The sequence below is a fragment of the Rhinopithecus bieti genome, unplaced genomic scaffold, assembly GCF_001698545.2.
Source record: "Rhinopithecus bieti isolate Rb0 unplaced genomic scaffold, ASM169854v2 scaffold_8783, whole genome shotgun sequence".
Lineage (NCBI taxonomy): Eukaryota > Metazoa > Chordata > Mammalia > Primates > Cercopithecidae > Rhinopithecus > Rhinopithecus bieti.
The window spans coordinates 2,971,827-2,983,303 of record NW_016806197.1 but is presented as its reverse complement, the minus strand read 5'-3'; the positions used below and the strand labels follow the sequence as shown (position 1 = coordinate 2,983,303).

Sequence of the window (11,477 nt, the reverse complement as noted above, 5' to 3'; positions counted from 1 at the left end):
TTCCAAAATGTGTTCCTGCCCCCTCCCTGCATGGGAAGTGAAGCCAACCGAGGTGGAGATGGCCTGTCTGGGCCAACCTTTCCCTCAAGGTGGCAGAAATGCCCCCATCAGAAATGCTTTCCTTTAGAGCAAACATTGTCCCCTCCAGGGGCATCTTAAAATGTAAATATGCCGGGACAATGTGTGCCTTCTCTGTTCCAGGCCCTGAAAACACTGCAAGAGGAGAAAAGCTATAGCCTCTACCCCCTTATTGTCCTGAAGGTAGCATGGAGAGTAAAGAGGCTTCCCCCACATTTAAGCCCCACCCCCGGGGAGTGAGAAGCAGCTCTCTCGTCCCCTTGTCAGTGCTGAGCCCATAGGGGTGGTAGCCAACATGAGAGGCAGTGAAGCCTGTTCAAACTTGTATTTATTTTCTAAGAGGTCAGGATGAGGGCATGGGGATGGGGGTGCATAACTTGGGTTTCAGGAGGAGCCGCAGACCTTGGGGAGAAGGATGGAGCCTCCTGCCCTGCCCTCAGTCGTGCTGCTAGTAAGGGTGATTCAGGGTGTGCTCCATGATGGTCCGGAGCGCCATCCACGTCTCCTGGGCCGTGGGGATGATTTGTGTGGCAGGCAGCAGGAAGCCATAGCGCCCAGTGTCCCGGAGCTCAAAGCTGAAGGCATACTTGATGCCACTGTCGTAGGCCCAGTCAACGGTGATCCCACTGGCCACATCTAGAAACAGAAAGTCCAAAATGTGACTCCAAAAGGAAGAAGGGGATGTGGCTGCAAGGTACAGAGGCATCCTGAGTGGAAAGTGGGCCCTGGGAGCCAAACCCCCACCCACCCCAGGCCACACCGGGCTTCCTGCCCAGGCCTCAACCAGGATCACAGCCATGCACCTAACCCATTCTCTACTCCTGCAGAAAGAAAGCTCCTGCAGGCTACCAGGCTTAGGAACCTTGCAGTAAGCCAGGCATTGGGAGCTGTGCACAAAAGCTGCCAAGAAACAGTTGCCTGGGTACCACTGTTAACCCTTCTATCCAGTTGGGAGGCAGCTTTGGGCCAGCCCAGCTAGATCCATGGCACTGCCCTGCGGCCAACCCCAGGTGGATGTGGTGTCTGAAGCAGGGCCAGGGAAGGCTCACTCACAGAGGGTGGTGCTGATGCTGCCAAAAAAGTACTCGATCCCGTGGACCTTATACAAGGCCTCCACCGCATCCTTGGCAAGATCGTACTGCAAGATGACATCGGCAGGGTGAAAGGCAGGGGCTCCCCAGGGCTCCCACACACTCCCCCACCCTCACCACCTGGTGAGAAGCATGGATTTAGGAGTCCTGGTAGTTGAAGGTGGAGATGACCCTTGTGAGAAGGGAGCACAGCATCTCCAGCTTTGAACTTGATCACACATGAGAACAGCAAGCTCCCCCTACCCCTTCTCTGCACCATGGGGTCTATCAGTCCAGACCCTTGTATTCCAAGTAACAATCTGAGCCCTCTGGGAGTATGACAGATATGGATTTTCCTGAGAAGGGGTCTCTTCTCCCCAAGCCCTAAGCAGCCAGTCTCACCAACTCCCTGTGATTTGAAACGGGCTCCAGCGATCGGCCGTAAGGGTACATGAGCATCTGAGAGTAGCTGTGGATGGAGATCAGAGCCTTGAAGTTGCCATGGGCTGTGATGAAGTTCACTATGGCAGCCACTTCTGGCTCCGACTGAGGGGAGGGCCCGTGATAAGTCTCTGAGCAGGGGTTGCTGTTAGAACCATTTCCTGGAAGTAAAATAAAGCCACCCAAAGAGTTGAATCCCCACGTGCGACACAGATGGCACTCACAAAATACCCTTGTGTTCCCCTGCATTTCCCAGCCTCCTTTGCAGTATGACTAAGGTCATACTTTGACCAATGAAAAGGTGAACAGAAATGACATGGCACTTCTGGGTTGAGATTGTTAAGAGCAAGTGTGACTTCTCCATGTTCTTTTCTGTCTGTGTGGCTGGAAGCAAAAACAAATTCTAGATAGAAACAGCCTCCTGGATCCCTCTCTCACTGCTAGAAGAAAGCTGCCAAGGAGAGTCACCTATTCATATTGGACTTTGTGTGCATGAAAAACAAACTTTTGTTGTGTTAAGCCACTGAGATCGGGATGGATATTTGTTATTGCTGCATCCTCTAGTCTAATGTCAGAGGACTGCAGCCACACCATACCCCGCAGTTCTGAAGCCCTGCAGGGACCCCCTTCGGCTTGGTCCTGTAGTCCCTTTAGGAAGGTGGGCCTGGCTCAGAAGTTGCATCCAGAGGAAACTGTAAGTCTCTGCCCCAACCCTGGCTTCCCCTACTGAGCAGCAACACCTTTAGGCTGATCCTTCCTGGGTGTGCCGTCAGTTGAGGACTCAGACTCAGTGTCAGCTCAAGCTTTGCCACAGCCACGGCTCCAGGTGAGCCATGAACTTGGGGTCTGGGGACATGGGAAATCAATGTGGGAGAATAGTTCCGCATAGTTGCCTGAGGCTGTTCTGGGAGCCAGAGGTGCAAAGAAGTCTTTGAAAATCCTTCTTGGGGACTTAAGATGAGGGAGCGAACAAAGAGGAGCAGGGCTTTTATTCTTTTCCCAAGTTCCATTTGTTCCCATCTCCCCCCGATTCTTTGCCCTCACCCCATCTCTCTCTTCCTCTTCTGCTCCTCCTCTGTTTTCCCTTATTCCCGAGGGGAGGGTTGGGCTGCACTGAGCTGGTCAAGACTTTGTAGGCTAAGGACACACTTGGAAGGAGTCATCCCAGTTTCTCCTCTCTCTCCTCTTCCCTGGAATGGTGGCACCATCCAGAGATCAGGGATTGCCTCAACTTCTGAAGTCTTCTGAGGAGGCCACAGCATTCCTCTTGACTCCTGGGGCGGGGGGCTGGCCCATGGACCACTTCAGATGATGCTCTAGGAATGCAGCACACGGGTCCTCCCCAAGAATGCACAGGAGGCCAGGCATGGGTGGGAGGGATGGGCTACAGGTTACTTGTTAAACAGCCATTCAATTAAGGCAATAACAAAACCATAAACAAAGTCGTCCAGCCTGAGTCACCAACCCAGACACACACTCTTGCTGGCCCCAGGGAGGCCCAGGGAGCACACCCCCTCTCGGTTTGGTGGTCCTCACCTGGGATGGGGACCCTGGTTAGAAGGGGAGGTGCCAGCAGACCTAGGGGGTGAAAGGCAGCCCCCAGGCTGGAATCAGCCCAGCTAACAGCGGCCTTGTTTATTGTGTCTGCTGGGAGCTCCTGCACCTGCTCCACTTGATGAATGACAAACAGCAACAGATGCGCAGAGCGGGGGAGGTTGAAGGCTTTGTCTGCCTTTGCAGCCCACGCACAGAAAGCCGTTCCCCTGCCAACGACCAGGTGGCTTTGCCCAAATATGGAGAAACACTTCAGGCCATTAGTTCTGGTTTGAGCTAAGCAGAATAAACTAATCTTCCCCTGGCCAAATGGGAATTAGCTGCCTGCATCTCTGACGCTCACAGTCAAGGTCCTCTGAGTCTGCCTGTTTCACAAGTACCTGCTAATGGATTCATTAGCTATTTATTTTCCTTCTCTAAAATGTAATTTGTAGCAAGGGGAAGTCTCTGGAAGGACATGGTAAATTATTAAAACAGTGATCTTTGAGTGGTGGGATCATGGGAGCCTTTTGCCCCCTCTGGGCTTTTTTTCCATAATTGTTTTGTACATTGTGTGTATACGGATTTTTTTTTTTTTTTTCCTGTGGCGAGACCCACAGCGGTTATTTTCTTTAAGAGGTAATTTCTCTTTCTACTAGCCAGCCTATCTTGGGGTGCATGGGCACTCACTCCAGTCAGTGCTGAGGGGCCTCATGGACGCCCCCGCTGAGGCAAGTGTCTGTTCATTTGGAGGTGGAAATGCCTAATTTTGCATGGTCTGGTTCCCTTACACAAGCAGTTAGAACCCCCACACTCCGGGCCATGGGCCTCACTCTCAGTGCTTTGGGGCCATCCTTATTTTTCAGTGAGAACAGACTCCAAGAAGCCAGATTTTTAAAGCAATGGGCATCCAGATTTAAATGTTCTACCTCATTGGTTTGGATACCAGCCTATAGGTCTGATTATCAACAGCAATGACACCGTCCCCTGTGGAGCCAAACCCTGACCCCAGTGAAGTGCAGATGCCACGTCTGGGGGCTGAGGGCTGTGTCTGTTCTGGAATCTCTGTCTTAACTGGACCCATCAAATTGTCCTGCCCATCAAATTGCTGTATTTCCAGGGTCCATGGACCTGTCTCTGAGCTTTCTGGAGGCCTCAATTTCCCAATCCCTGTGCCCCTTGCATGGCAAGGGAGATTAATCAGGGAAAAACACCAAGGAACTCAGGAGAAAGCTGCCCTCTCCCCCTCACTGGGATTAGACAGCTCTGTAGGTATGCACCAGGGTCATAAAGTAATGGGTCAAAAATAAAAACCAGGCTCAAGCCAGCCTTGATGACAAATAATTTGCTCGAGGCTGGGTGCGGTGGCTCACGCCTGTCATCCCAGTACTTTGGGAGGCCAAGGCGGCTGATTCCCTTGAGCCCAAGAGTTCAAGATCAGCCGAGGGAACATGGCAAAACCTCGTCTCCACAAAATTTTTTAAAAATACAAAAATTGGCTGGGCGAGGTGCCTCATGCCTGTAATTCCAGCACTTTGGGAGGCCGAGGCGGGTGGATCACCTGAGTTCAGGCGTTTGAGACCAGCCTGACCAATATGGGGAAATTCTGTCTCTACTAAAAATACAAAAAGTAGCCGGGCGTGGCGATGGGCGCCTGTAGTCCCAGCTACTCAGGAGGCTGAGACAGGAGAATCACTTGAACCCAGGAGGCAGATGTTGCAGTGAGCTGAGATCACGCCACCATGCTTCAGCCTGGGTGACGGAGCAAGACTCTGTCTCAAAACAAAACAAAACAAAATTAGCCGGGTGTGGTGGTGCACACCTGTGGTCTTGGCTACTTGGGAGGCTGAGGTGGGAGGATCACTGGAGCCCAGGAGGTCAAAGCTGCAGTGAGTCATGATCACACCACTGCACTCCAGCCTGGATGACAGAGTGAGACCTTGTCTCAAAAAAAAGAAAACAAAAAAAAAAGTGGGTCATTCTATTGGACACTTGAAACTATTGCCCTGGCCTCCCCAAAGGGCAGATTTCAGTCCTAGCTCTCAGGGAAAGAGTTCAGAGGCATTTCTTCGTGTTGTGCTCCCTTCAGGGCAGGGCTAGGGATATTTTGGGAGCACCGTAAACTCTGGATTTTGAACAACAAGCAAGGCTACTTAGTACCTCCATTAAGCCTTTCTCTGTCATATTTAGGATTTGACCCATGTAGTTAGTCCTCATTTCAGGAGCTGGGGGCTCCCCTAAATGTTTCCCATGAAGGTTTGGCACATGTGTACATTCAATACACACACACACAACCTCTCCCATACCCACGGCCAGTCTGAGATATGTGCTCGCCTGATCCCTGGCCGTGACTCATGCGTGTCAGCTGACTACATTGTCCTGTGCCTCCCAAGTTGCGTCAACATAATCTGACTGAGTGGGAGAACCTGCCACGGGCCAACACCTCTTCTCCAACCCTGCCCCAGGACAGCAGGTTGCCATACCTCCAAAGCCAGACTTCCAATTCCTGTTGAGATCCACGCCAATGCAGAAGATTCCAGGTCTGATGGACTTGTTTTTCCGCCATAAGCGGTTCTGGGAAAGCCCAGGTCAGGTGACCTCATTCACTGGGCCCATTCCCAGGAATGGGAGCCTCTGATATCCTGGCCTATGGGGGTAGGGGACCCTGGTGGGGCAGGGAGGAGCAAAGGGAAGGAATTGCCAGGACAGGATGGAGCTGGCATGGGGCTGGGCCAAGGACACAGCTCAGATACTGTGTAGTTGAAGTCAGGGTCTGGGAAGAGGCTGGGCATAGGCTGCCAATAGTGGCCTTCCCTGGGCAGCAAGAAAGAGGTCAGAGGGCAAGAGGCTGCAGGTGCAGTACCTGAGCAGCCTTCCTGCCCTTGGTGAGGACTTCTGCAAAGAGGCTGTGAAGGGGCTGGTTCCCAAAGTACAGTGACCTTTTCTCCATCCCCCTAGAGCTTCCCTCCTTCCATCCTTCCCAGGTGCCCTCACCATGCTGTGGGTAAAAGCAAACCCATCAGGGTTTGTGACGAGCTCTATAAAGATGTCCATGGCCTTCAGTATATCTGTCAGGACACGGTCTTTGCCATAATCACTGACAATCTGCAAGAAAGAGTGAAGAGGGATGGGAGGCCCCACTGGTCTCCTGGGAGGTGGCGCAGGACATTTGCACAGCCAGTGGCTGCAGGAAAGGGTGGCATGGAACCCCTTAGGTATATCTTTTATGCAGAACCAAAGGCTTGGATATTAAACAACTAGAAGGCAGGGGATCAATGTGGGCTCTGTGCTGCAAAAGGTAAGAGTGCACTGTGGCTGCCCCAAAGGGCGGGAGGGAGACAGCACCCTGAGTGTAATTGTTCAACCAGAGGCACCCTTAAATAGTAAGTCCCTGCCCCTAGTTGCAGCCCCCATCATGGGTGCACCTTGGCTACAGGTGCATGCTGACCTTATTGGCAGTCCAGATGCCGGTGGCATGGGTGATCCACTCCCGGGAGTGAATTCCAGTGTCAATCCAGATGGCTGGGTGCCGAGAACCTCCAGTGCTGAACTGAGAAAAAGAATCAGGCCCCAAACACAGGTTTGAACTCAGACAGCTACTGCCTCTGGGCTACCTGGAAGGAGGCCCCCGAGGCATCCTCACTGCCTGGGGCAGTTTCACACACTAGGTAAGAGGGTATGTGTGCAGGTACCTGTCCGTGTGCCCAAAAATGCACATTTGTGAGGGCCTTTGAAAATATGGTGGTGCCCTTGGGGAGCAAAGTGATCCAACCAGAAGCACAGAATTTCCCAGGATTGAAAGTATCTTAAGACCAGGGTTTCTCAAACTCTAATGGGCACATGAGTCTCCTAGGGATCTTATTCCAGTGCAGATTCTGACTTAGTAGGTCTGGGGAGGGTCTGAGGTTTGGCATTTCTAATAAGCTCCCAGGTGATGTTGATGCTGCCATGCAGGGGCCGTGCTTTGAGTAGCAAGGTTTCAGACAGCATTAGAAAGAGAAGACCACAGCCCCTGGAGAAATGGAAGCAGGGACAGGTTAAGTCAAATCCCAAGTTAGGTGGGTCCACTTGGCTGTTCAGAAGAGACCACCAGAGAATTGTTGAGAGCGGCAGCAAGCACCTGTCCTTCCTGATAGCTGATGCTAAATGCCCCGCAGGGTCCACACTCCCTGGTGCCCTTTTGGGCTCAAACTAAGAATTGCTTTCTGATGGGCTCTGCATTCACCTCTCCTACTTCCTTCATGACCCAGGGAACTGCAGGGTGCTGAGTTTGCTTGATTTCTGTTCCAGTGGCTCCTGTGAAGGGCTGGGAGGCTTCTCTACAGACTCAGGCATATCTGCAGGGCTGTCTGAGCCAGATGACCTCATTAGCAAATGGGCCCTCTGTGTACCTCTCTTCCCATTGAACGAATGAAGCAACTGAGGTACTAGAACGCCAACTCACCCACACTCACACCCCAAGTCCAGGGTGACAACTGCCACTCTGCAGCCCCAGCTCCTTAGCCATCCTCCCACCTACTTCCTGACCAAGGACAGGCTAGGTCACCACACTGTCACCTCTTCATACCTACAAGGGTGGATCTCTGAATGCCACAACCCCAAAGCTTATGGGTCACCTGGGGACAGGAGTAGACATATTGTCCTTCTCCCTGAAACTCCCGCCCAGCCACTGCCCCACATGAGCTCAATCTTATGCCAGAGCCCTCAATGTGGAGTCCACAGGTTGATGCTGTTGGCTTTTACCTTCAGGACAAGAATGGACCGGTTTTCAAAGCTGTTGCCAATCTGAATTTTTGAGACAATATCGGAATGCTCCGTTACAAAGTTGTCAATCCAGCTATATATCTAAAAGGAAAGGCATGTGTAAGATTGGCAGTTAAGCAGGAAGTGGGATGAACACCGGGGACTCTCTGAATGTTCTCCCTGCCCTTTCCCACTCTCTTCAATGGTTTCCCACCTCCTCAGAGGGTCTAAAAGAACCAGATAAAGAATTGCAAAAATAGAGCATTCCCTCAGAGCTAAAGGAAGTGAGTTATGATCTTGCTGGATTCCCAGGCTCCTTGCTCTGTGCAGAGCTATGCCTTTGCCTGGGAGAATAGTGTGTACTGAGCCTGCTCAAATCCCCAGGCTTGACCCACATGGCTCTCTCTGGTTGGAAATTCTCTCTTGCCTCCATTCTTTGGCCCATTCAATCCATCTGATAGATCTCACAGACTTTGTAGTGATGTTTTTATCTTCTTGCTCCTTTTAGACTGTAAGCCCCTTGAACGCAGGGTTCTTGTTTTATTTATCTTTGGCATCAATAAATAGTGCCAGACTGTATTATTTCATTCTCTTGTTCTTTCAATACATGTAATTAAATTAACAAATATATGAAAGAAAGTGGATTCCCTATTGCATGACTTGTGAAGTGGGAAAAGTGATGATGATAATAGATGGATGATATCAAGAATGTCATATCCTTGACACACAAAATGAGAAGTGTGCCTTGAGTTCCTTTCTGGAATGGGCATCCCTGCACCCTCTATGTACATTCTCCTTTATAAACAAGTTGTTTGCCCTGGCTGACTGCAACTGTGATCATGAACTTTCTCCAAGTGAAGGCACCTCTCTTTTATTCTACAAACATGACTGTCCAATGTGCCTGGCTTCCTGCCCCTCATATTATATACTCCAGCACCCATGGCTGGGACCACTGAACACCAGGACTGGTCACGGAGAGGCTGAGAGCCCTAGGTCCCTAACTGGAGGATTGGATATGTGTAAGAGTAAAAGAAAGAGGAAAGAAACACAAAAGGTGGCTTCACAGTCAAGGACAGGTTTATTTTAGAGAAATCAACCTGAGAGGGGTTTCTGGATGATGTTTGTCCTTTTTTTAACTATAAGCACTGGAATTAGGCAGTTTTTTAATCAAAGGGAACTTAGAATGGTGGTGTTTGTTCAAGATGGTGACGCTCCTGCTCTGTCAAGATGAAGGTAGCTTCTACCTGCTCTATTCTGGCCCATAATGGGTCCCTGACTTAGTGTTCTGCCTAGTAGACCCATTACTCTGCTCTGTACCTGCCTAGGGCTGTACAATTGAACTACTGTCCCCTCTATCTGAATTCTGGCTTCTGGACATCTTTGAATATGACTCTCTGCCTAAGAGACCTTGACCTAATGTCTGCTGTACAGTCCCCAAGTGTCAGTCACAGTTTCCCATAACCCTGGAGTCCTTCACTAGTTTCTGCATGAATCAGGAAACCCTAAGGGGACCAAAGATACAAGAGAGCCCAGAGCTTGACCAACCAGACCTACCTCCTCCAGGGTGTGGTATGAGGAGTAACTGAAGCTGCTGGTGCTGCGTTCCAGCCGGCGGGATTTCGCCATGGCCTCTCTTTCCTCATCCAGCAGCACCTGGGTGATGGGGAACACATATTGGAAAAGAAGGGGAGAGCTGGGCTGCCTATGCCTCTTCTGAGCCCTGCCTCCGCTGGCTGTGCATATAGACAGCAGCAACACAGGAGAATGAGCCACCATGAGTGTGAACTGCACAACAGAAGGAAGGTCCAGATTGCTGGGTGATTATTCTGCCTGGCAAGCTGGCAGTCATGCTGCCATTTCCCAAATGAGCATGGGGCAAGGAGTCCAGAGAGCTGGGGTCTAGGTCTGCCTTTGCCACTAACTGGCTGTGGAATTTGCTGGGGCCTTAGTTTCCTCAGCTTGAAAATTGGGAAAGCAATATCTGCCTTACCACTTCATAGGATAAAATGTAATAATGGATTTGAAGGTGTTTTTGGGGGAAAAAAGGGTGCTCACAGTCTACTGCCAACATTGCTTTTGCACTTAATAAGCACTCTGTTGAGTCAGGACCCAAGCCAAACCATGTGCACTGACCCCATTGGGGGAAGCAGAGGGTTCCTCTGACCCCCAACATTAACTCCACTTCCAGGAAATAGCCTAGACAACTGGTATACAAGCCATTCAGAAAGCCAGGCATGACCAAAGTCAGTCTAAATAATTATGATTAATGTGCCCATGGTCTTTCACTTACCTCCTAAACACAAGTCTGGGTGAGTCAAAAGCAATGTCCTTGGGTATCAACGTGGAGTTAGCATTCAAGTCTTACATGGTACTTCCCGCTGCCCATACAGAGGGCAGTATAATACCTGGCTGGGTTAATCACTCACTCACTGCTCAGACCACCTACATTTCAAATGTCTCAAAAATCTTGAGACATTTTTCCCTGCTTGGGTCACAGTGAGATGAGCTAGTGTCCTTCACCCAAGCTCATGCCCTTATAATGGCATCCAGAAGCCAAGACACCCCAGGATTCGGCACAGACTGTCCAGTGTGGGAGGTACTCAGGTCCTCTGCCACTGAAGATGCCGGGAAAGCATCTTCATTAACCCAAATTGCCCTTTGTTTGCAGCACTGAGCCACAACTAAGTCTTGCCGATGACTTATTTGGGGGCTAGAGCCTTAGTTAACCAAGCTTCATCTTCATGATCTCACTTGATCTGGTCAGATGACCTGATAACAGAACAGAAATGAGCTATTTGTGTTTTAGAGCTAAAGCAGATTGGAGTGGTAAAGGGACATAAAAGCAAAGATAACAAGTGGCAGAGGTGAGACAAGAACCAGGCATTTTAGTCCATACCCTGGGGTTCCTTAAGGCCAACTATCAAAACTAAAGGCCAACAGTAATAATACACATGCAGGTTGGGCATGGTGGCTTACACCTGTAAACCCAGCACTTTGGGAGTCCAAGGCAGGAGGATTGCTGGAGCCCAGAAGTTTGAGACCAGCCTGGGCAACAAAGCAAGACCCCATCTCTACAAAAAATTAAAATTAAAAAATTAGCCAGGCTTGGGGACGCATTCCTATAGTCCCAGCTACTTAAGCTGAGGCAGGAGGACTGCTTGAGCCTGGGAGTTGGAGGCTAGAGTGAGCTATGATTGAGAGTGAGTTATGATTGTACCACTGTACTCCAGCCTGGACAACAGAGCAACACCCTATTTCTAAACACACACATACGCACGCATGCACAAAAACACACACATACACAGATATGTTTATGTCTGTGTGTGTCGATATGTGTGTGGACAGAAAGAGCATGCAAATGTTAACAACAGCTGAAAACTCCATTCTTGCAATTTGAAAGTTTTTTATGATAATGAAAAATCAAGGACCCCTGAGAAGAACCCAAGAACCTAAGACACTAAAATGCCAAAAATATAAACCAAAATGTTCACAATGCCTGCTAAGATAGAAGAAGGTGGATTTGAAGTAAATTTTTTCTATCCTTTATTTTCACATTTTGGCAATGTGCTTATACTACTTCAATAAGTAAGAACTTTTTTTTTTTTTTTTTTT

At 49.9% G+C, this 11,477-nt stretch overlaps 1 protein-coding gene across 5 annotated transcripts in view; it reads right to left on the bottom strand.

Annotated features, from left to right (window-relative positions):
• Window positions 1-388: 388 nt before the first annotated feature.
• The window catches only part of CPA5 (carboxypeptidase A5), a 48,025-nt gene continuing 36,936 nt past the window's right edge, over window positions 389-11,477 (bottom strand). For all 5 annotated transcript variants that reach the window (XM_017875063.1, XM_017875060.1, XM_017875062.1 and 2 more), the window contains 8 exons: window positions 9,420-9,518; window positions 7,866-7,967; window positions 6,571-6,672; window positions 6,117-6,227; window positions 5,606-5,696; window positions 1,551-1,750; window positions 1,132-1,216; window positions 389-714 (listed from right to left, as the gene is read on the bottom strand). In XM_017875063.1, the coding sequence (XP_017730552.1) occupies window positions 527-714; window positions 1,132-1,216; window positions 1,551-1,750; window positions 5,606-5,696; window positions 6,117-6,227; window positions 6,571-6,672; window positions 7,866-7,967; window positions 9,420-9,518 (978 nt within the window). In that variant the 3' untranslated portion in view covers window positions 389-526. The remainder of the gene's footprint in view (window positions 715-1,131; window positions 1,217-1,550; window positions 1,751-5,605; window positions 5,697-6,116; window positions 6,228-6,570; window positions 6,673-7,865; window positions 7,968-9,419; window positions 9,519-11,477) is intronic.